The 23569-nt window shown below is 45.3% G+C and overlaps 1 protein-coding gene across 1 annotated transcript in view; it reads left to right on the top strand.

Annotated features, from left to right (window-relative positions):
• LOC128355403 (dedicator of cytokinesis protein 3-like) overlaps positions 1-23569 on the top strand; it is a 268462-nt gene that overhangs the window by 48289 nt on the left and 196604 nt on the right. Inside the window, exon 4 of the mRNA XM_053315642.1 lies at positions 18979-19034. Coding sequence (XP_053171617.1) covers positions 18979-19034 — 56 coding nt within the window. The remainder of the gene's footprint in view (positions 1-18978; positions 19035-23569) is intronic.

The raw sequence follows: 23569 nt of genomic DNA, 5'->3' as shown, positions 1-23569 counted from the left end.
CCTTCCTTTCTTCCTTCCTTCCTTCCTTCCTTCCTTCCTTCCTTCCTTCCATCTTTTTAATGGACCGGCCCACATAAGATCAAATTTGGCTGAATATGGCCTTTGAATGAAGATGAGTTTGACACCTCTGATCTACACATATTACATACTGTCACCCCTCAGGGTCCAATCTGGCCCACCCTTCCTTTCTTCCCTCTTTTCATTCCTTTTGTCCTTCCTCCCTTTCTTCCCTCCCTCCTTCCTTCCATATTTCCTTCCTCCCTTTCTTTCCTTCCTTCGTTCCTTTTACCCTTCCTTCCATCTGTCCTTCCTTCCTTCTGTCCTTCCATCTGTCCTTCGTCCCTTTCTTCCCTCCCTCCTTCCTTCCATCTGTCCTTCCTCCCTTTCTTTCCTCCCTCCTTCCTTCCATCTGTCCTTCCTCCCTTTCTTTCTTTCCTTCCTTCGTTCCTTTTACCCTTCCTTCCATCTGTCCTTCCTTTCTTTCTCATTTCCATCTGTCCTTCCTTTCTTTCTTCCATCCTTCATTCTGTCCGTCCATATCTTCCCTCCCTCCTTCCATGCATCTTTCTTTCCTGTCTCTTTTTCTTTCCTCCCTTCCTGTTTTTCGTCCCTCCTTCCTTCCTTCTGTCCTTCGTCCCTTTCTTCCCTCCCTCCTCCCTTCCATATATCCTTCCTCCCTTTCTTTCCTTCCTTCGTTCCTTTTACCCTTCCTTCCATCTGTCCTTCCTTTCTTTCTTTCTTCCATCCTTCATTCTGTCCGTCCATATCTTCCCTCCCTCCTTCCGTGCATCTTTCTTTCCTGTCTCTTTTTCGTTCCTTCCTTCCTGTTTTTCGTCCCTCCTTCCTTCCTTCCTTCCTTCCTTCCTTCCTTCCTTCCTTCCTTCTGTCCTTCCATCTGTCCTTCGTCCCTTTCTTCCCTCCTTCCTTCCTTCCATATTTCCTTCCTCCCTTTCTTCCCTCCCTCCTCCCTTCCATATTTCCTTCCTCCCTTTCTTTCCTTCCTTCCTTCCTTTTACCCTTCCTTCCATCTGTGCTTCCTTTCTTTCTTCCTTCCATCCTTCATTCTGTTCGTCCATATCTTCCCTCCCTCCTTCCATGCATCTTTCTTTCCTGTCTCTTTTTCGTTCCTTCCTTCCTGTTTTTCGTCCCTCCTTCCTTCCTTCCTTCCTTCCTTCTGTCCTTCCATCTGTCTTTCGTCCCTTTCTTCCCTCCCTCCTTCCTTCCATATTTCCTTCCTCCCTTTCTTTCCTTCCTTCATTCCTTTTACCCTTCCTTCTATCTGTCCTTCCTTTCTTTCTCATTTCCATCTGTACTTCCTTTCTTTCTTCCATCCTTCATTCTGTCCGTCCATATCTTCCCTCCCTCCGTCCGTGCATCTTTCTTTCCTGTCTCTTTTTCGTTCCTTCCTTCCTGTTTTTCGTCCCTCCTTCCTTCCTTCCTTCCTTCCTTCCTTCCTTCCTTCTGTCCTTCCATCTGTCCTTCCTCCCTTTCTTTCCTTCCTGTCTTCTTTTCGTTCCTTTAATCCTTCCTTCCATCTTTCCTTACTTTCTTTCTCATGTCCTTCTGTCCTTCCTCCCTTTTTTCCATCCATCTTTCTGTCCGTTCATCACATCTTTCTTCCCTCCCTCCCTCCCTCCTTCCTTCCATCTTTCTTTCCTGTCTCCTTTTCGTTCCTTTTTTTCTTCCCTCCTTCCTTCCCTCCCTTTAATGATCCGGCCCACATGAGATCAAATTGGGCTGTATGTGGCCCTTGAATGAAAATGACTTTGACACCTCTGAGTTAGAGAGAGACAGGAAGTCAAAACTGAAGAGGAGAACAGAATATGAATATGTGTATTATGGCTCTCATTGCCTTTATGAAGCTAATAGCACAATGTCATCGTAGTAGAAACGTCTCCAGCTCCAGACTATTAGGAAAGACGCTCATTGTTGAAGAATCAAACAAAGGAGAGAAAGTTCTGCGGTTATGATGTAATCACTGTTATTTTATCATCCTCGCTAAGTCAGAGCCGCTGTATGAAATTATAGAGCTCAGTACATTACGATGCTACATGGAGCTGCTGTATGTGGGAATTACACAACGCCCTTTTTCATGCTTCCAACGAGGACAATGAGCAGGGCAGAATACAACAGAGGAGCTCAGAAGAAAGGACAAGAATAGAGTAGATTAGGGTTAGGTATTGAAGATGCATTTCCTTTAGAGACAATGGAAGAACAGAGCTGCAGAGAAAACAATGAATGACAGTTTATCACAAGCTCATCATCAGCAGGTGTGATAAAGGAACAAAAGAGTATAATTAGTGTTCAGCAGTGAGAAGTAGAGCAGAATGTGATGAAATACACAAGAGGAGGAGGAGGAATGGACGTAATAGTAAACTTTTAATCATCACTTATGTTCGGTAGAATAAAACAATACTACATTTTATCAACAGTTAAGTACATGTGTGCTTTGAACTTTGAATGTCTCGTGTAAACAACAAGACGTCATCAGCGAAAAGAAGTTAATGCTCGGTATCGTATAAAAAGATCATGATCCAATATCACAGAGGGATCAGACTTTAACCAGGAGAGTTCATATTTTAATAACTGCTGTTCTCTGATTATTATTGATCAGTTTGCTTCCATGTTAATCAGCCCATTGAATATGCTCAGTAGTAGCAGCAGTTTCCTCTTCTGATTCTGACTTTACATTGTGATGATGTCACAGATTTAAAAATCTCTTTTCTCAGCTCGAGCAAAGTTTTACATACATAAAACCTCCATGGATCAAAAATTCACAACATAAAGAGTCATAATTGATCTTGTCTGAAGTCCTGTCAACAGTTTTACAGACGTCTCTTTTATAATGGTGGTCTATGGGGATTTTAGCTGCAATACCACGAGTGACCACTGGGGGAACTGGCTGATAAACTGAGCAGCAGTGCTTTTATAATACATCCATGCATCGTACATGCTATAGCTGAGAGGCCTCATACGGTTGTTAACATTATACAGGGAAGGGATGGAAGGGAGGAAGAAGGAAGGAAAGGAGGGAGGGAGGAAGGAAGGAAAGGAAAGAAGGAAGGAAAGGAGGGAGGAAAACAAGGAAGGAGGGTGGGAGGAAGGATGGAACGGAGGAAGAAGGAAGTAAAGGAGGGAGGGAGGAAGAAAGGGAAGGAGGGAAAGATGGAAAGGAAAGAAGATAGGGAGGAATGAAAGAAAGGAGAGAGGGAGGAAGGAAGGACAGGGGAAAGAAGGAAGGAAGGTAGGAGTGACGGAGGAAGGAAAAGAGGAAGGAAAGGAAAGAAGGAAGGGAGGAATGAAGGAAAGGAGGGAGGAAAACAAGGAAGGAGGGAGGGAGGGAGGGAGGGAGGAAGGATGGAACGGAGGAAGAAGGAAGTAAAGGAGGGAGGGAGGAAGAAAGGGAAGGAGGGAGGGAGGAAGGAAGGAGGGAAGGATGGAAAAGAAAAAAGGAAGGGAGGGAGGAATGAAGGAAGGTAGGAGGGAGGGAGGAAGGAAAAGAGGAAGGGAGGATGAAAGGAAGGACAGACAGAAGGAAGGAAAGAAGGGAGAAAGAAGGAAGGAAAGGAGGGAGGAAGGAATAGTCAAAACAGACGGGGTCAATTTGACCCGGGAGGACGACAGGAAGACTGTTGCGATAGAGAAGGGGGTAACAGACCTGACCCCGAAAAACAGATTAATCTGACAAAAATAGGAAATAGGAGGAGAGGAATAAGAGTATTATTTTTATATTGAAAAAACATTTACTCAGTAGCACTTAACACTCCGACCTCCGTGTGTGTTCTCCACTGATGATCTGTTTCTCTCTCTGATGCTAAGTGGTCATGTTGAAACGTTTCTGCTAAATGAGCCAAAAAAAAGGTTCAAACCAACAACACATTAACACCACGCAGCCTCCTAATGCTTTAAACCTCCGACTTGAACTTCTGTGCAGAGCTTGATTGCAGTGTGCTCTCCTGATAAGTGCTTCAAACTAAAGTGTTTTTTTTTTTTTAATATGATATGTTCTTGATTCTCTACCATGACTTAGTGCTCACCGCCTACTGTCTTTATGAGCAGGGATCAGCGAGGACTCTTTTTGTTCCTTTCACTGCCGACGCTACCGAACTAAAACTACTCTTTGAATTCCATCATCACACTTTTAAGATTATTTACAAACCCTTTCCAAGCATCCTGTGTTTATTTGAGTATTTGAGTTCATTTCAAGCACCATGACTTCTCAAACCCAGTTCTACCTGCAGTGGCGTGCTAAGGTGCCCTCTTGGGAGCCAAAACGTATGCTAAGGTGCCCTCTTAGGAGCCAAAACGAGTGCTAAGGTGCCCTCTTGGGAGCCAAAACGCGTGCTAAGGTGCCCTCTTGGGAGCCAAAACGCGTGCTAAGGTGCCCTCTTGGGAGCCAAAACATGTGCTAAGGTGCCCTCTTGGGAGCCAAAACATGTGCTAAGGTGCCCTCTTGGGAGCCAAAACATGTGCTAAGGTGCCCTCTTGGGAGCCAGAACGCGTTCTAAGGTGCCCTCTTGGGAGCCAACACGCATGCTAAGGTGCCCTCCTGGGAGCCAACACGCATGCTAAGGTGCCCTCTTGGGAGCCAACACGCATGCTAAGGTGCCCTCTTGGGAGCCAAAACGTGTGAGGTGCCCTCATGGGAGCCAAAACGAGTGCTAAGGTGCCCTCTTGGGAGCCAGAACGCATGCTAAGGTGCCCTCTTGGGAGCCAACACGCATGCTAAGGTGCCCTCTTGGGAGCCAAAACGTGTGCTAAGGTGCCCTCTTGGGAGCCAACACGCATGCTAAGGTGCCCTCTTGGGAGCCAGAACGCGTGCTAAGGTGCCCTCTTGGGAGCCAAAACGCATCCTAAGGTGCCCTCTTGGGAGCCAGAACGCGTGCTAAGGTGCCCTCTTGGGAGCCAGAACGCATGCTAAGGTGCCCTCTTGGGAGCCAGAACGCATGCTAAGGTGCCCTCTTAGGAGCCAACACACATGCTAAGGTGCCCTCTTGGGAGCCAACACACATGCTAAGGTGCCCTCTTGGGAGCCAGAACGAGTGCTAAGGTGCCCTCTTGGGAGCCAGAACGCATGCTAAGGTGCCCTCTTGGGAGCCAGAACGAGTGCTAAGGTGCCCTCTTGGGAGCCAAAACGAGTGCTAAGGTGCCCTCTTGGGAGCCAGAACGCGTGCTAAGGTGCCCTCTTGGGAGCCAAAACGAGTGCTAAGGTGCCCTCTTAGGAGCCAAAACGAGTGCTAAGGTGCCCTCTTGGGAGCCAGAACACGTGCTAAGGTGCCCTCTTGGGAGCCAAAACGTGTGCTAAGGTGCCCTCTTGGGAGCCAACAAGCATGCTAAGGTGCTCTCTTGGGAGCCAAAACGTGTGCTAAGGTGCCCTCTTGGGAGCCAGAACGAGTGCTAAGGTGCCCTCTTAGGAGCCAGAACACACTAAACTGCCCTCTTCAGTGTTGAGAACGTGCTGTATGTGCCCTTTTTTTTCTTTTCGCCCCTGCCCTTCAAAAAGTCTGTGCACGCCCATGTCTACCTGCCTGGTTTAAGACCGGACGTTAACACCGTGACTAATCTGGAATATTTCAGCAAGGTTTTTTTTTTTTCTTTTTTGTGGTTTCCTGAAGACACCGTGTCAAATTAAAGAAGCATTTATGTCAAATCTGTCTCTGTCCCTGAAACTGAAACCATCTTTTTTTAGACGTATAATCTTGTGGAGATTTGATGTGAGTTCTGCTGCCAGATTTCAGTCAAACACTCCTCACATGTCTGTTATACAGTTACAGTAAATCTCCAGCTGTGAAGATGAGACTCACACTGTAGGAAACATTCATCAGACCTGGTGTATTCGAGCCATTTCTGCATATTTAGTTTGATTATCATTATGTTTAATAATACAGCATTATGGACAATGAAATAATTAATGGCTCTAAGTTCATGTTTAGTTTAATTGCGTAAATGTTTATATATGATGAGGTCATCCTCCCAGGAAATGACATATAGAGGAGCGAGGGACAGGGGAGAAGGAAGTAAAGGAGGGAGGAAGGAAGGAAGGGAAGGACGGAGGAAGGAAGGAAGGAAAGAAGGAAGGGGGGAATGAAGGAAATGAGGGTGGAAAGGAAGGAGGAAAGCAACGAAGGAGGGAGGGAGGGAGGGAGGGAGGAAGGAAAGGAGGGAGGAAGGAACACATGATCAGACCTGATTCAACCTTTACTTCCAACAGATCTTTGGCAACAAGTTCTGTGTTTGAAGTTATAATGAAAGGAGAAGAATCACTGTTCAGCTAATCTTCAAACTATTATAGAAACGCTGAATCTCTTCAACTCGCATCTCAGAACAAACCACAAAACAGCTTCTTCTCAGATATTTGGAATAAATTATATTTCAGCATTTTTGGTTGTTTCTGCGCCCAAAATCACAAAGTGGAATAATGAATCTCTTGAGGAAAGAAGGAAGGAGGGAGGGTGGGAAGGAAGGAAGGAGGGAGGGAGGGAAGGAAGGGAGGAGGGAAGGAAGGGAGGAAGGAAGGTAGATGGGAGGGAGGAAATAAGGAAGGAGGGTGGGAAGGAAGGAAGGAAGGAGGGAGGAAGGGAAGGAAGGGAAGAGAGAAGGAGGGAAGGAGGAAAGAAGGACAGAAGAAAGGAAGGAGGGAAGGAAAGAAGGACAGAGGGAAGGAAAGAAGAACAGAAGGAAGGAAGGAAGGACGGACACAGGAGGACGACAAAGGGTGGGAAGGAAGGAAGGAAAGAGAGAAGGAAGGGAGGAGGGAAGGAAGGAAGGAAGGAAGGTAGATGGGAGGGAGGAAATAAGGAAGGAGGGTGGGAAGGAAGGAAGGAAAGAAGAACAGAAGGAAGGGAAGGAAGAAAGAAGGACAGAAGAAAGGAAGGAAGGAAGGAGGGAAGGAAAGAAGAACAGAAGGAAGGGAGGAAGGAAAGAAGAACAGAAGGAAGGGAGGAAGGAAGGAAAGAAGAACAGAAGGAAGGAAGGAAGGAAGGAAGGAAGGGTTAAAAATTCTGACAAACAAACTGTGAGCTACTGTAACTAAATGTGAGTGGCTTTTATCAGCAGTAAAGATGAGTCCGGTTATGAAGGAGGAGGAGAGGTCCAGACGGTTTGGTTCTGAAGGTTAGAGGAGTCACATGATCCGTTACACCAGACTGAGTCACATGATCTGGATGATACAGACGGTGAGATGATGAATAATTTACAGCAGCAGTGAAAAGGAATACCCACATTAAAGTTTCTGTCTGCTCCATGTCTCACTGACACACACAAAAGCTGCATGATGGACTTTCTGAGGTAGCTGACCTCATCCACCCTAACCCTCATCCACCCTAACCCTCACCCACTGCTCATCCACCCTAACCCACATCCACCCTAACCCTAACCCTCATCCACCCTAACCCTCACCCACCACTCATCCACCCTAACCCTAACCCTCATCCACCCTAACCCTCATCCACCCTAACCCTCACCCACTGCTCATCCACCCTAACCCTAACCCTCATCCACCTTAACCCTAACCCTCATCCATCCTAACCCTCATCCACAGTTCATATCAGAGGAGGAAATAGAGAAACAGCTGTATAATATATCTGAATCTGGACTGTTTGCATGTGTGTGTCCTGCTCAATCTACACATACTACATACATACCGTCATGGATGGATGGATGGATGGATGGATACGATGGATGGATGGATGGATAGATAGTACTTTGCAAAGTATAAATATAGTAACACTGTATTGTTGTCATAACATAAAGAACTGGAGGAATATTAACTACAATAAATCACTTTGCTGGAGGAAACTGCTCTTAGAAACACAAACTACAGGATTTATGGTTTTATATAAACGCCCAAAATGACGTCATGGTTACATCCAACTGACTGATACCTGTGAGGGATTATAGTAATTATGATGGGAGCAAAGGTCGCCATTAAATCCACATAGAGACGAGGTCAGAGTGGATGGAGGGGTCAACAAATATCATGCTTTCATGTTGTTGTAACCATGACAACGAAGGTTATTTTAACCCAAGCCGTGACAATAAGTCTGATCAAGTGTTTTAGTTTTCAGAATTCAGACATCAGATCAGAAAACCTCCTTCTTCCTCCCTCCTTTCCTTCCTTTCCTTCCTCCCTTCCTTCCTTCTTCCTCCCTTCCTTCCTCCCTTTCCTTCCTCCCTTCCTTCCTTCTTCCTCCCTTCCTTCCTCCCTTTCCTTCCTCCCTTCCTTCCTTCTTCCTCCCTTCCTTCCTCCTTTCCTTCCTCCATATCTTCCTCCCTTCCTTCCTCCATCTTTACCTTCCTTCCTTCTTCCTCCCTCCCTTCCTCCCTCCTTTCCTTCCTTGGTGATATATGAGTGTATGAAGGGAAACGTAAGCCAATATTTCTGCACATTTATACAATAGAGCCGATCGGACTCGGTGGCGGTGGCGGCGGCGGTGCTCGGGGTATTTAGGTGGATAATAAACCATTATTTCTTCCTCCCTTCCTTCCTCCCTTCCTTCCATCCTTCCTTCTTCCTCCTTTCCTTCCTCCTTTAATTCCTTCTTCCTCCCTTCCATCCTTCCTTCTTTCTCCCTCCCTTCCTTCCTTCCTTCCTCCCTCCTTTCCTTTCTTCTTCCTCCCTCCTTTCCTTCCTTCTTCCTCCCTTCCTTCCTCCTTTCCTTCCTTCTTCCTCCCTTCCTTCCATCCTTCCTTCCTTCCTTTTTCCTCATTTTCCTCCTCTTTTCCGTCCTCCTTTCCTTCCTTCTTCCTTCCTCCTTCCTTCCTCCTTTCCCTCCTTCTTCCTCCCTGTCATAAACACACAATAGAGCCGATCGGACTCGGTGTTGGCGGCGGTGGCGGCGGTGGCGGTGGTGCTCGGGGTATTTAGGTGGATAATAAACCATTATTTGGATTTGCTCGCGTCTTCTGAACAATCGTGGGCAACAAACAATTGTTTTTTATGTGTCTGATAAACAGCGAACATCTGCTGGAGATGGAAAGGAAAAGAGATGGATGTGCAATTATGTGTCTGTGTATTATAACCATCTATCTGCACCAGTCTCCCTCCGTCAGTTCCTCTCTGTTATAAATGTGTGTGTGTGTGTGTGTGTGTGTGTGTGTGTGTGTGTGTGTGTGTGTGTGTGTAATATTCAGCGTTTTAAGCACTTCCTGTGTCTTACGGTCTTTGTTAAGATGCTTCATGTCTCCGAGTTGTCATAGCGATCGGTCCCAGGAAGCCACTTAAACCCGAGTCAGAACGAGGTGACAGAGATCTGCTGCTCACTGGTCCAGAGGGAAGCGCTGTTACTAGTGGGAGGATGACATCTTTACTGCTGCTGTGTTACTCTTTCCCTTCCTTCCTCCTTTCCTTCCTTCCTCCTCCCTTCCTTCCTCCTTTCCTTCCTTCTTCCTGCCTTCTTCCTCCCATCCTCCATCCCTTCCTTCCTTCTTCCTCCATCTTTTCCTTCCTTCCTTCCTTCCTGATTTCCTTTCTTCTTCCTCCCTTCCTTCCATCTTCCTCCCTTCTTTCCTCCTTTCCTTCCATCTTCCTCCCTTCTTTCTCCCTTCTTTCCTGCTTTCCTTCCATCTTCCTCCCTTCTTTCCTCCTTTCCTTCCTTCTTCCTCCCTTCCTTCCATCTTCCTCCCTTCCATCCTCCATCCCTTCCTTCCTTCTTCCTCCCATCCTTTCTCCCTTCCTTCCTCCTTTCATCCTTCTTCCTCCCTTCCTTTCTCCATCTTTTCCTTCCTTCCTTCTTCCCCTTTTCCTTCCTCCTTTCCTCCCTTCCTTCCTTCCTTCCTCCCTTCCATCCTTCCTTCTTCCTGCCTTCCATCCTTCCTTCTTCCTGCCTTCCATCCTTCCTTCCTTCTTCCTTCCTCCTTTCCTTCCTTCCTCCTTTCATCCTTCTTCCTCCCTTCCTTCCTCCCTTCCTTCCTTCTTCCTCCCTTCCATCCTCCATCCCTTCCTTCCTTCTTCCTCCCATCCTTCCTCCCTTCCTTCCTCCTTTCATCCTTCTTCCTCCCTTCCTTCCTCCATCTTTTCCTTCCTTCCTTCCTCCTTTCCTTCCTTGTTCCTCCCTTCCTTCCTTCTTCCTCCCTTCCTTCCTTCTTCCTCACTTCCTTCCTCCCTTCCTTCCTTGACTCGAGGACAGGGAGGGTTAAATGAAATGAGGAAGTTAAGGATATCCTAACGCCAGTCTTAATGGAAGTCCTTAAATGAGCTAAAGGAAGAAGGCTAATGTATCTGCAGCTGACTGGTCCAGAGGGAAGCTGTGTTATTTGTGGGCGGATGACATTTTTACTGCCGCTGTGTTCCTCTTTTCTCTTCTTCTTCCCATCTCTCTCTTGGTCACTCGTCTTTGTGATTCTGTCTCTTTCTCTTTATTTCTATCTGTACATTACTTTATCTTCACGTCTTTCACAAGCTGACCTTTTTAAGCCAACCAGCGCTTCAACACCACCAGCTAAATTGGGAACAACACAGCACTCTGATGACCTCCTGCCCGTCACACACACACACACACACACACACACACACACACACACACACACACACACACACACACGCACACACACACACACAGTTTAAACCAGGTAGCATCAGGGAAGAGCCCGAGGCGTTGTGAATGCACTGACCTGTTAACAACCGTCCATTGCCACAACTAACTAAGCAGAGACAGGAACAAGATGTGCTGTGTGTGTGTGTGTGTCTGTGTGTGTGTGTGTGTGTGTGTGTGTGTGTGTGTGTGTGTGTGTGTGTGTGTGTGTGTGTGTGTGTGTGTGTGCGTGTGTGTGTGTGTGTGTGTGTGTGTGTGTGTGTGTGTGTGTGTGATGTTTTTATTATCACAGTAATGCTGCTCTGTGTTAATTTCAGGGTTTCTGCAGGTCTTGAATAGCTGTGAAAAGCATTGAATGTAGTTCCCTAACAAAGAAAAGACCTTTTGAAGGCAGTAAAATCATAAATTTAGCTTCTAACATTCTTAAATATCACTCTTTCCTGCCGTACAATAGGCAGTAATGTAATAAAATGCTTTGTATGTGATTGCTTTTGGGAGACGTCCTGCAGCTATAAGCTGTAAGTGAGATCATTATGACAGTGGATTGTGCTGCAGGAAGCTGTTTAATCCTTTTTTTGTAGAGTTTCATTCAGCAGCATCAGACCTGCAGCAAACACTGTCACTGCTACAAGAAGCTCATCGCCTCATAACGGGCAAGCGCTGGTTTTTTACAGAAATGGAAATTAATTTATCATTTTGAATTTGTTAATCCATCAATCCATTTTCTGCAGCTTATCCTGGTCCAAGAATTGATTATATAACCAGAGACTATTGATACACACAGCTGGAAAATAAAAACATGATATAAATACCAATTAACACATTTAATAAATAGGCTAATTGTCCTGGTTACTGATTTTTTAGCTGCTATCATAAAACAGGTATTAAAATGCATTCTGTGTGGTATCATAAAGGTCCATGTGAAGTGAATTCAGACATTTTCTTCTAAACACATTAAATAGGTCATAAATGTATTTCTAAAAAAGGTGTAAAAAGCATTTCAACCATTTAGATTTGAATTGTGGAGCTAGGCTTCACAAACTGTGTTTCAACATTTCTGTGTTCAGGATTTAGTGATTAGCATAAACCCGCCCCTGCTGCTGTAGAGGTAGAAATACATTCAGCACACACTACTACTACAGTCTACAGTTAGCCTGTTAGCCGCCGAGTTAGCCGCCGAGCTAGCAGTCAAGTTAGCCGCCGAGCTAGCAGCTGAGTTAGCCACCGATCTAGCCGCTGAGTTAGCAGCAGAAAGCTCTCAGACGTAGCGTCCATGTTTCTGGTAGAGGTGGTGACTTTGATTGACAGGTGACACTTGGTAGGGGGCGGGGCTTCAGCGTTTAGTAGCAGAGAAAGAGGCTGATTTTTACACAACTTTGAAGCCTAATTTCATACATTTGGTGATTTTTTTAATCATTCAAATTTGGCAGGGTGGTTAACAACACACTTTTCTGTGGTTTGTCAAACTCAGAACACATATTTATTCTTACTTTACACAGACTTTAAGGCTTTAAATGTTAAAGTGGTGAAGCCTGCAGCAGCCTGTGTGTTACCACTGCAGCATGAACACATGATCGTGTGCTTCGGTGTGTAAACAGACGCTCTGCTCTCAGGTTTCTGCCACACATGGCGGCATCGAGGAGCTCCAGTGAAGAAGTGAGACAGCTAGAGGACTGATAGTGGTGGTGTGTACTGTCCTGGTTAAAGCTGATACAAGTCAATGATCTGTGTCTCCAGTAGTCGTCTAGTTACAGAGTGAGCAGGCGTCTCCTTCACACCAGTTATTTAGTTACAGTATGAAGTCTGATCGATGCTCTCATTGTTGAACACGTGATGTCAGACATATCAGACCAATAAAAATACAAATTAAAAGACACAAAATGCTGTTGAATTGTGTCGTCCTCTCGGGTCAAATTAACCCCGTCTGTTTTGACTGTTCCTTCTTTCCTTCCGTCTGTCCTTTCTCCTTTCCTTCTCTCTTTCCTCCCTCCTTCCTTCCCTCCTTCCTTCCTTCTGTCCTCCCTTCTTCCCTCCCTCCTTCTTTCCTTCCTTCCTTCCTTCCTTCCTTCCTCCCTCCCTCCTTCTCTCTTTCTTTCCCCCCCACCTTCCTCCCTTCCTTCTTTCCTCTGTCCTTCTTTCCTTCCTTCCTTCCTCCTTCCCTCCTTCTCTCTTTCTTTCCCCCCATCTTCCTCCCTTCCTTCCTTCCTCCCTCTTTTCCTCCCTTCTTCCTTCCTTTCCTTCCTTCTTCCTCCTTCTTCCCTTCCTTCCTCCTTTCCTTCCTTCCTCTTTCCTTCCTTCCTCCTTCCTTCCTTCCTCCCTTCCTTCCTTTACTCGAGGACAACAGGAGGGTTAAATGATATGAGGAATTTAAGGATATAATGGAAGAAGGAAGTCCTTAAATGAGCTAAGGAAGAAGGATAATTTCAACCCTCTCTCTCTCTCTCTCTCTCTCTCTCTCTCTCTCTCTCTCTCTCTCTCTCTCTCTCTCTCTCTCTCTCTCTCTCCCCCTCTCTCTCTCCTTCTGACTCCCTGATATAGATAGTATCATGCAGTTTCTGGTGTGAACAGGAGTTTTATCCGGGTGATCTCAGGTTAATTCAGTTCTTCTTTATTTATCTCACTCATTCTGAGCTCCATGACTTTAATCCGAGTGTCTCACCTCTTTGTTTTAGCGGAGGTCGAGTAGAGGGCGCTTTGCTTCGTTCCTCTTGGCAGCGTGGCGAGCTACAAGGTTTTTGGCCGAGGATCTGTGATGCTTTATTCAACTTATTCTCCCAGTGGATCCCCAGATATGCCTTTTGGGCAACCTCTCAAACTCTAATCTTACACGTAGTCGTTCCATCAAGCTTACAGAAATCCTGCTCGCCACTGCCAAGAAAAGTGTTGTAATGAAATGGAAGTCAGATCAGCCGCTGCCAGCTGGAAGAGAACAGTCACCAAACTCTGCAAACATAACTTATTCATTAAGGAATAAGATACTTTTTGTTTCCTATAAAATATTGAAAACATTTATCAGTTACATGAAAACCTCCCTGACTGGCTGAGTCTCTGTATTCCTCCCTTCCTTCCTCCTTTCCTTCTTCCTCCCTTCCTTCCATCTTCCTCCCTTCCTTCTTCCTTTCCTTCCATCTTCCTCCCTTCCTTCCTCCTTTCCTTCCTTCTTCCTCCCTTCTTTCCTTCTTTCCTTCCTTCTTCCTCCCTTCCTTCCTCCTTTTCTTCCTTCCTCCTTTCCTTCCTTCCTTCTTCCTTCCTTCCTTCCTCCTTTCCTTCCTTCTTCCATCCTCCCTTCCTTCTTACTCCCTTCCTTTCCTTCCTTCTTCCTCCCTTCCTTCTTCCTCCCTTCCTTCCTCCTTTCCTTCCTCCTTTCCTTCCTTCTTCCTCCCTTCCTTCCTCCTTTCCTTCTTCTTCCTCCCTTCCTTCCTCTGTCCTTCCTTCCTCTGTCCTTCTTTCCTTCCTTCCTTCCTCCCTTCCTTCTTTCTTCTGTCCTTCTTTCCTTTCTTCCTTTCTCCATCCCTTCTTCCTCCCTCCCTTCCTTCCTTCCTCCTTTCCTTCCTTCTTCCTCCTTTCCTTCCTTCCTTGACTCGAGGACAACAGTAGGGTTAAATGAATACTTTTTGTTTCCTATAAAATATTGAAAACATTTATCAGTTACATGAAAACCTCCCTGACTGGCTGAGTCTCTGTATTCCCTAAAGCAGGGGTGTCAAACATGCGGCCCGTGGGCCAGAACCGGCCCGCCGAGGAGTTCAATCCGGCCCACTTTCCTTTCTGTGTTCTTTTCCTTCCTTCCTTCTTTCCTTCTGTCTTTCCTTCATTCCTTTCTTCCTTCCATCTGTCCTTCCTGTTTCTTCCTTCTGTTCTTCCTTCCTTCCTCCTTTTCTTCCTTCTTCCTCCCTTCCTTCCTCCTTTCCTTCCTCCTTTCCTTCCTTCTTCCTCCCTTCCTCCCTCCTTTTCTTCCTCTCTTCCTCCCTCCTTTCCTTCCTTCTTCCTCCCTTCCTTCTTTCCTCTGTCCTTCCTTCCTTCCTTCCTTCCTTTCTTCCTCCCTTCCTTCCCCCCCCCTTCCTTCCTTCCTTCCTTCCTTCCTCCCTCCTTTCCTTCCTTCTTTTCCTTTCTTCTTCCTCCCTCCCCTCCTTCTCTCTCTCGCCAACACTCTCTCTTTGTCTCGTCCATAAACACATCGACACTGTAACAGGAAGTTGCTCTCCTGTGTTTTATGACGCAACGTTTGACCCTAAAAGCTCTTTAGACGGGCGGAGCTGAACACACACATCTGTGACAAGAGAGACAGTCTGGTTATTATGCATCATAGCACAGGAAGGCTTTACTAACCACCGCAGGCTGCTAGTACAGATATATGACATACATCTACACACACACACACACACACACACACACACACACACACACACACACGTACAGGCATGCAAGCTAATACTGTACGTAGATTCTCTGACACACTACTAGGACACACACACATATACATAGCGTGTACAGTATGTTTTTATACATGAATGAACAACCGGCAAATACACAGACACACACACACACACACACACAGACACACACACACACACACACACACACACACAGACAGACACACACACGCACAGACACACACACACACAAACAAACAGACACACACACACAGATACACACACACACACACACACACACACACACAGACACACACACGCACACACAGACACACACACGCACACACACACACACACACACACACACACACACATATACAAACAGACACACACACACACAGACACACACACACACACACACACACACACACAGACACACACACACACACACACAGACACACACACGCACACACACACACACAGACACACACACGCACACACACACACACACACACACACACACACACACATATACAAACAGACACACACACAAACAGACACACACACACACACACACACACACACACACATCTAAAATAGACTCCTCCTCTCTTCTTCTTCTCCTCTCTGAAACATGTTGTAGAATATGAATGAAATCTCTTCAGTGTGAAGGTTTCTCTTTCTTCATTCAACATATCTTTCTATCTTTCAGTCAATATTTCCCCCAATCACTTGAGTTCACAGACACACAAAATACATAATGACTTCCACAGAGTACAGCAGAATTTATAGGAGCACCCGAAACAAATAGTTGAATTTCAGATATCAATGCAAATATTGATGCCTACTCTTACAGCTGAATGGTGAAAGAGAGAAGCTGGTGTTGAAATCTGGGCCTCATATACATCTTCTTATTTGAAAGAAACATAGCTGAGAAATGAATGATAAGAACCAGCATCTCATGAACTATGACCTAAAAAACTCTATTATTATTATTATAACTCTATATAGTATTATTATAAGTCTACATATTGCCTTAGAGAATAAAATCAGCAGCAGGGTTACAGCACAGTGATCTCGAATGCAACATTACAGTGAAAAATACGAATAATTATTAAAAGAGTAAAAACTGTGTAAAATGATTTGTAGTAAAGTTATAATAGTGAAGCTGAAAGTTGCAACAGTATTCCTTCCTTCCTTCCTTCCTTCCTTCCTGCCTTTCTTCCTTACTTTCTTCCTTCCTTCCTTCCTTCCTTCCATCTCTTTAATGATCCGGCCCACATGAGATCATATTGGTCTGTATGTGGAGTTGAATGAAGATGAGTTTGACCCCTCTGCTTTAAATCCTTGTTTTAAAAGGAATTACGTTCTCAGAATCTGAATGTCAGCTAAACGGTAAAACATGTGTGTCCATGTGTCAGCGGAGTGACTGGTTACTGTAGGAGCAGCGGAGTGACTGGTTACTGTAGCAGCGGAGTGACTGGTTACTGTAGGAGCGGAGTGACTGGTTACTGTAGGAGCGGAGTGACTGGTTACTGTAGGAGCAGTGGAGTGACTGGTTACTGTAGGAGCGGAGTGACTGGTTACTGTAGGAGCAGCGGAGTGACTGGTTACTGTAGGAGCAGTGGAGTGACTGGTTACTGTAGGAGCGGAGTGACTGGTTACCGTAGCAGCGGAGTGACTGGTTACTGTAGGAGCGGAGTGACTGGTTACTGTAGGAGCGGAGTGACTGGTTACTGTAGGAGCGGAGTGACTGGTTACTGTAGGAGCGGAGTGACTGGTTACTGTAGGAGCAGCGGAGTGACTGGTTACTGTAGGAGCGGAGTGACTGGTTACTGTAGGAGCAGCGGAGTGACTGGTTACCGTAGCAGCGGAGTGACTGGTTACTGTAGGAGCGGAGTGACTGGTTACTGTAGGAGCGGAGTGACTGGTTACTGTAGGAGCAGTGGAGTGACTGGTTACTGTAGGAGCAGTGGAGTGACTGGTTACTGTAGGAGCAAAGTGACTGGTTACTGTAGGAGCAGTGGAGTGACTGGTTACTGTAGGAGCAGCGGAGTGACTGGTTACTGTAGGAGCAGTGGAGTGACTGGTTACTGTAGGAGCAAAGTGACTGGTTACTGTAGGAGCAGTGGAGTGACTGGTTACTGTAGGAGCAGTGGAGTGACTGGTTACTGTAGGAGCAAAGTGACTGGTTACTGTAGGAGCAGTGGAGTGACTGGTTACCGTAGGAGCAGTGGAGTGACTGGTTACTGTAGCAGCGGAGTGACTGGTTACTGTAGGAGTGGAGTGACTGGTTACTGTAGGAGCAGTGGAGTGACTGGTTACTGTAGGAGCGGAGTGACTGGTTACTGTAGGAGCAGTGGAGTGACTGGTTAATGTAGGAGCAGTGGAGTGACTGGTTACTGTAGGAGCAGTGGAGTGACTGGTTACTGTAGGAGCGGAGTGACTGGTTACTGTAGGAGCAGTGGAGTGACTGGTTAATGTAGGAGCAGTGGAGTGACTGGTTACTGTAGGAGCAGCGGAGTGACTGGTTACTGTAGGAGTGGAGTGACTGGTTACTGTAGGAGCAGTGGAGTGACTGGTTACTGTAGGAGCGGAGTGACTGGTTACTGTAGGAGCAGTGGAGTCACTGGTTAATGTAGGAGCAGTGGAGTGACTGGTTACTGTAGGAGCAGTGGAGTGACTGGTTACTGTAGCAGCGGAGTGACTGGTTACTGTAGGAGTGGAGTGACTGGTTACTGTAGGAGCAGTGGAGTGACTGGTTACTGTAGGAGCGGAGTGACTGGTTACTGTAGGAGCAGTGGAGTGACTGGTTACTGTAGGAGCAGTGGAGTGACTGGTTACTGTAGGAGCAGTGGAGTGACTGGTTACTGTAGGAGCAGTGGAGTGACTGGTTACTGTAGGAGCAGTGGAGTGACTGGTTACTGTAGGAGCGGAGTGACTGGTTACTGTAGCAGCGGAGTGACTGGTTACTGTAGGAGCAGCGGAGTGACTGGTTACTGTAGGAGCAAAGTGACTGGTTACTGTAGGAGCAGTGTGACTGGTTACTGTAGGAGCGGAGTGACTGGTTACTGTAGGAGCAGCTTTCTGACCTTCACAGTATCTCCATGAATAATGTATCAGTGCACCTCTGGGCCGCTGCATGTGTTGTACTCTACATACGTCCTGCTTGTTCTGTCAGCTGCTGTTACAGGCTAGCTGCTAGCTGCTAACGGTTAGCTGCTAGCCGCTGGCTGCTAGCAGCTAGCCGTTAGCAGCCAGCGGAGGATGAATAACCTTTAAACTTACTGTTCATTCAGTCAGATGCCTGCATGATGAGCTTTACTTGTCTTTGGTCAGAAGGGTTTTCCAGTAAATGTGATGTTTGTTTCCCACAGGATTAATATTAATGTGTTTCGTGATCAGCTGATTAAACTTCCTGTCGTCCTCTCGGGTCAAAGTGACCCCGTCTGTTTTGACTGTTCCTTCTTTCCGTCTTTCCTTCCTTCCTTCCTTCCATCTGTCCTTCCTCCCTCCTTCTCTCTTTCTTTTCTTCCTTTCTTTTTCCCCTTCCTTCTTTCCTTCCTCCATCCCCCTTTCTTCCCTCCTTCTTTCCTTCCCTCCTTTCTTCATTCCTTATTTCCTTCTTTCCTTCCCTCCTTTCTTCCCTCCTTTCCTTCCTTCTTTCTTCCTTCCTCCCTCCTTTCCTCCTTCCCTCCTTTCTTCCTTCCTTTCCTTCCGTCTGTCCTTCCTCCCTCCTTCTCTCTTTCTTTCCTTCCTCTCCCTTTCCTCTCTCCCTCCCTCTCTCCTTTCCTTCCTTCTTCCTCTCTCCCTTACTTCCTCCTTCCTTTCCATCCTCCCTTCCTCCCTCCTCTCTCCCTCCCTCCCTCCCTCCCTCCCTTCCTTCCTTGACTGTGGAACAACAGGAGGGTTAAACTACCAGTGCTTCCTGTCTGATGTCTCATTCAGTGAAACATTAATGGTCCACGTGTCTACATACAGTATCTCTTCATTACTACAGTTATACAAAAGACGCTTTATACTCTAATTATCCGTCTGAATTGTCATTTCCTGTTTCTGTCTCCGTCTCTCAGGGAGTTTTCCCAGCCAGCTACGTCCACTTGAAGAAAGCCATCGTCACAAACCGAGGGTAAGTTTATTAAACCTGTGAGCCTGCACCGTTGTGTCTTCAGATGAATGTAAGAGCCTGAGTTTATTACAACATTATAACCTTCACTACGCTCACAGCTGTCCGTCGCTCTCTGGGAGCCTGAAGCAATGACTCGTATAATGGAGCTAAAGCTATTAAGCTAACTCCCTCTTATTCTCTCTCTACCTACTCACACATGCATTGCTCCTCCATCTCCTTCTCTTCTCTCCCCTTTTCTTTTCTTTTCTTTTTACGGTGTGTAATTGTCTGCATGCATCACACACAGATGTCGGCGTTGTCTCTTTTTAAATCAAGAGGAAGTGAAGTGAGCGTCCACTAGTTCACTTTTTAACATAAATTAAAATAAATATTTAAAAAAATAAGATTATCAATAAATATAAAGGAGGGATGGAGGAAGAAGGAAGGAAAGGAGGGAGGGAGAGAGGGAGGGAGGGAGGAAAGAAGGACAGAAGGAAGGTGGGAGGGAGGGAGGGAGGAAAGAAGGAAAGGAGGGAGGAAAGGAAAAAAGGAAGGTAATAGGGAGGAAAGAAAGAGAGAAGGACAGAAGGAAGGGGGAAGGAAGGAAGAAAGAAGGAAAGGAGGGAGGCAGGAAAGAAGGACAGAAGGAAGGAAGAAAGTGGGATGGAGGAAGGAAAGAAGGAAGGAAGGAAGGAAGAAAGGAAAGAAAGAGATATATAATTGTCTGCATGCGTCACACACAGATGTCGGAGTTGTCTCTTTTTAAATCAAGAGGAAGTGAAGTGAGCGGCCACTAGTTCACTTTTTATAAGAGAGAGAAATACCTCATCAGTTCAATGTGAGAGAAGTTAAAGTAAAGCAAAGATGTTTATGTAACACACATTAACCCTCCTGTCGTCCTCCCCGGTCAAATTGATCCCGTCTGTTTTGACTGTTCCTTCTTTCCTTCCTTACTTCCTCCCTTCTCCTCTCTTTCTTTCCTTCCTCTCTCTTTCCTTCCTTCCTTCTTTCCTCTGTTCTTCTTTTCTTCCTTCCTCCCTTCCTTCCTTCTTTCCTCCCTCCTTCCTCCCTTCCTTCCTTCTTTCCTCCCTCCCTTCCTTCCTCCGTCCTTCCTGCCTTTCTTCTTTCCTTTCCTCCCTCCTTTCCTTCCTTCTTCCTCCCTCCTTTCCTTCCGTTCCTTCCTCCATTCCTCCTTTCCTCCCTTCCTTCTTTCCTTTCCTCCCTTCCTTCCTCCCTCCTTTCCTCCCTCGTTTCCTCCTTTCCTTCTTCCTCCCTTTTTCCTTGACTCGAGGATGTTAACCCTCCTGGTTAACATCATGATTTTGGCATTAGTTGTCATGGTTACTTTAATTTAATTGTTTATGTTATTTAACTTTTCATTCTGGGACAGTTTTATTTCTGCTGACTTGTTGTTATGACGAGGTGTTTGCTTCTTCTTCTTCTTCACTCCTCCTGCCTTCCTGTGCTCCTCCTCTTCACATCGTGCCCTTCATCTTCCTCGTTAGCCCCGCTCCTCCCAGCATGCCCCTGTGATTTACCACCTGGTCCTTGTTATCTGATTAGTTAGCTTCTGGTCTCTGCACCTGCTTCTCAACCTGGGACAGAAGAGTTATTAACCGCTGCTTTATTAGCCTTTACTAGCTTATTAATTATATCATTATCTTTTTTTTATAATTCAACTCTTTATTTGATTTTCATTTATAGAAAAACATATAATAACAAACAGCAGCATATAACAGACAGCATGGTAGTGTCCCTTTTTAACTCAAGTATCAAACCAAAAAGCCAGAAAAAGAATATACATACATCACATATACATGCCCACACATACATATATGATAAATAGACCTAGCCACCATAGTAACCTTTCTATTCCTCACAACATCCCCAAAATACCATAGACAAAGAAGTAGCCCCATGACTCCCTAAGGTTCTCATTTTCATTATATCATTATCAAAAATCTCACTGTGTAAATATTTAGTGAAGGTATCAACATCGATATCGAGGTTTTTGATTAAAGATATCATGATATAGTTTTTTTCCCGTCTCTGTTTGAGATGAATCAGAGTTACAGAGTGTGTCTTCATTTGCATGAGTTTTCATATTTAAAGCAGGAAGAGTAAATTAATTGGAATTAATGAATCTGTTACTGTGTAATGTGGAGCTGCAGGGCAGAGAGAGAAGTGAGGAGTCTATTTTACATTTAGTCTGGTGCAGGATGATAAATGTAGTAACGGCCTGTTGACCAAGCAGTTATATTTTAATATGTATGTTAGAGAGAGGAAGTCATGACCTGCATATGTGCAACTATAGAAAGTCGATTAGGCAAGGCAGCTTTATTCATATTTATATAGCACATTTCATACATAATGGTAACGCAATGTGCTTTCCTTAAAACATTTAACAGTAAGACTTGGAAATAAAAAAACATAAAAACATGGATTTGAGAAATAAAAATAAAACCCAAACATTAAAACATACAATTAAACCACCACCACTAATAGTAATACAAATATAAAAAATAAAAAGTGCAGAAGAATAGGAAGTATAGAATTCTACTTATATGGGCATGAGGCGGAGTGACGAGGTTGCTATGGTTGCAAGGGCTGGATCTCGAGGACATTGGTCAATCAACCTGTCAATCAGGACGTAGCCACGCCCTAATGCATACCCTGCTTTATCGTCAAATATAAAATCAGGGAGGCCAAAATGTCCCAAATGAACATCATACTGCATTGAAGAAGGCTTTAAACTAGCGATTGAGACCATAAACACATTTTGAAAACGTTTACTGAGGTTAGAAATCAAGTGAGAAGTTGGTGAATTCTCCATTGACTTGTATAGAGACGGTCGCCCCCTGGTGGCCTTTTGATAGAATGCAGTTCTAAGTTACTTCTGGTTGGCCTCATTTCAGAGGACCAGAACTCCCCACCTGATATAAACACACTGAATATCTTTCCATCCCATCTTTAAAAGTCAACACCAGTGTTTTATCAGCATATATAATATCCTCCCTTCACTTCTTCCATCTTTCCATCCTGCCTCCATCTTCAGTAGTGTTCCTGTTGTTCCTCCTCATCCTCATCCGCTGCTCTGACTCAATAAAAGCATCACTGTGGGACGGAAGTGAAGGAATATCACTTCACTTTGACTTTGTAGTGTTCACATATGCAGCTTTGTCAGTGGTTACAAAGAATTTCCCAAAAGCTTAACGGCATAAGAAGCACTGTGGGAGAAATCTGCTGTTCAGGGATTTACTGCTTTTAATTCTCACTGAGCCACTTTAACATTGAGCTTGCTGCAGCTTAACACTTATTATTACTTATTATCATTTATTCTTGCTTATTAAGTGTTACCTCTACACTACAGAAGCATTTTGAGCTAACTGAGCTATGTGTTGCCTAGGTAACAGCTAATGGGGATCCAAATAAACTAAACTAAATGTGGCAGTAAAGTTAAATCCTTTGTATCCATCTCAAATTCAACTTCAGATCTCTTTTACATGAGTCGTATCGTTCTACTTTATTTTATCCACATTTTACATTTCTGTTAATTTAATGAATGAATGTCTGCTTGGGTTCATGTAAGGTCGGCTGTGAATGAACAGGCAGGTTTGATTAATCTCAGAGCTGGAGAGCAGTGAGCAGGAAGTAAAGTCACATCCAGGATAGACAGATAACATCATCGTTCTCTCTCTAAGCAAACACGTTCAGCTCTGTTTGTGTTGACTCGCTGAAACCTTTTAATGAGCTCAGAATCCACTGATCCCATCCTCACATTCATCTACACTTGTTCTCTTTAAAGCGACGTTCAAATGAAAGATTGATGTGTGAATCGTCTCGTCACTAGTTCGGGATTTACTTGGCAGAAAAAGACCAAAAAAAAAAATCCTAACCCTCCTGTTGTCCTCGAGTCAAGGAAGGAAGGGAGGAAGAAGGAAGGATGGAGGGAAAAGGGAAGGATGGAGGGAAAAGGGAAGGATGGAGGGAAGGAAGGAAGGAAGGAAAGGAAAGGAAAGGAAAGGAAAGAAGGAAGGGAGGAAAGGAAGGTAGGAGGTAGAGAGGAAAGACGGAAGGAGGGAGGAAAGGAAAGGAAAGGAGGAAAGGAAGGTAGGAGGTAGGGAGGAAAGATGGAAGGAGCGAGGAAAGGAAAAGGGAGGAAAGATGGAAGGAGCGAGGAAAGGAAAGGAGGAAAGGAAGGTAGGAGGTAGGATAGATAGATGGAAGCAGGGAGGAAAGGAAAGGAAAGAAGAAAGGGAGGAAAGGAAGGTGGGGGGAGGAAAGAAAGAGAAGGAAGGAAAGAGGGAGGAAAGACGGAAGGGGGGGAAGGAAGGGAGGAAAGGAAAGCAGGGGGGAGGAAAGAAAGAGAAGAAAGGAAGGAAAGATGGAAGGAGGGACAGAAGGAAGGAATAAAAGGGGATGGAGGAAGGAAAGAGAGAGGAAGGAAAGAAAGAGAGAAGGGAGGGAGGGAGGAAGGAAGGAAGGAAGGAAGGAAGGAAGGAAGGAAGAATCAAAACAGAGGGGGCCAATTTGACCCAGGAGTCATTATCAGTATA

The sequence above is a fragment of the Scomber japonicus genome, chromosome 3 (assembly GCF_027409825.1).
Source record: "Scomber japonicus isolate fScoJap1 chromosome 3, fScoJap1.pri, whole genome shotgun sequence".
In the NCBI taxonomy this organism is placed as follows: domain Eukaryota; kingdom Metazoa; phylum Chordata; class Actinopteri; order Scombriformes; family Scombridae; genus Scomber; species Scomber japonicus.
Note: the sequence above shows the minus strand (reverse complement) of the source record. Positions and strands in the feature narration are given on the sequence as shown.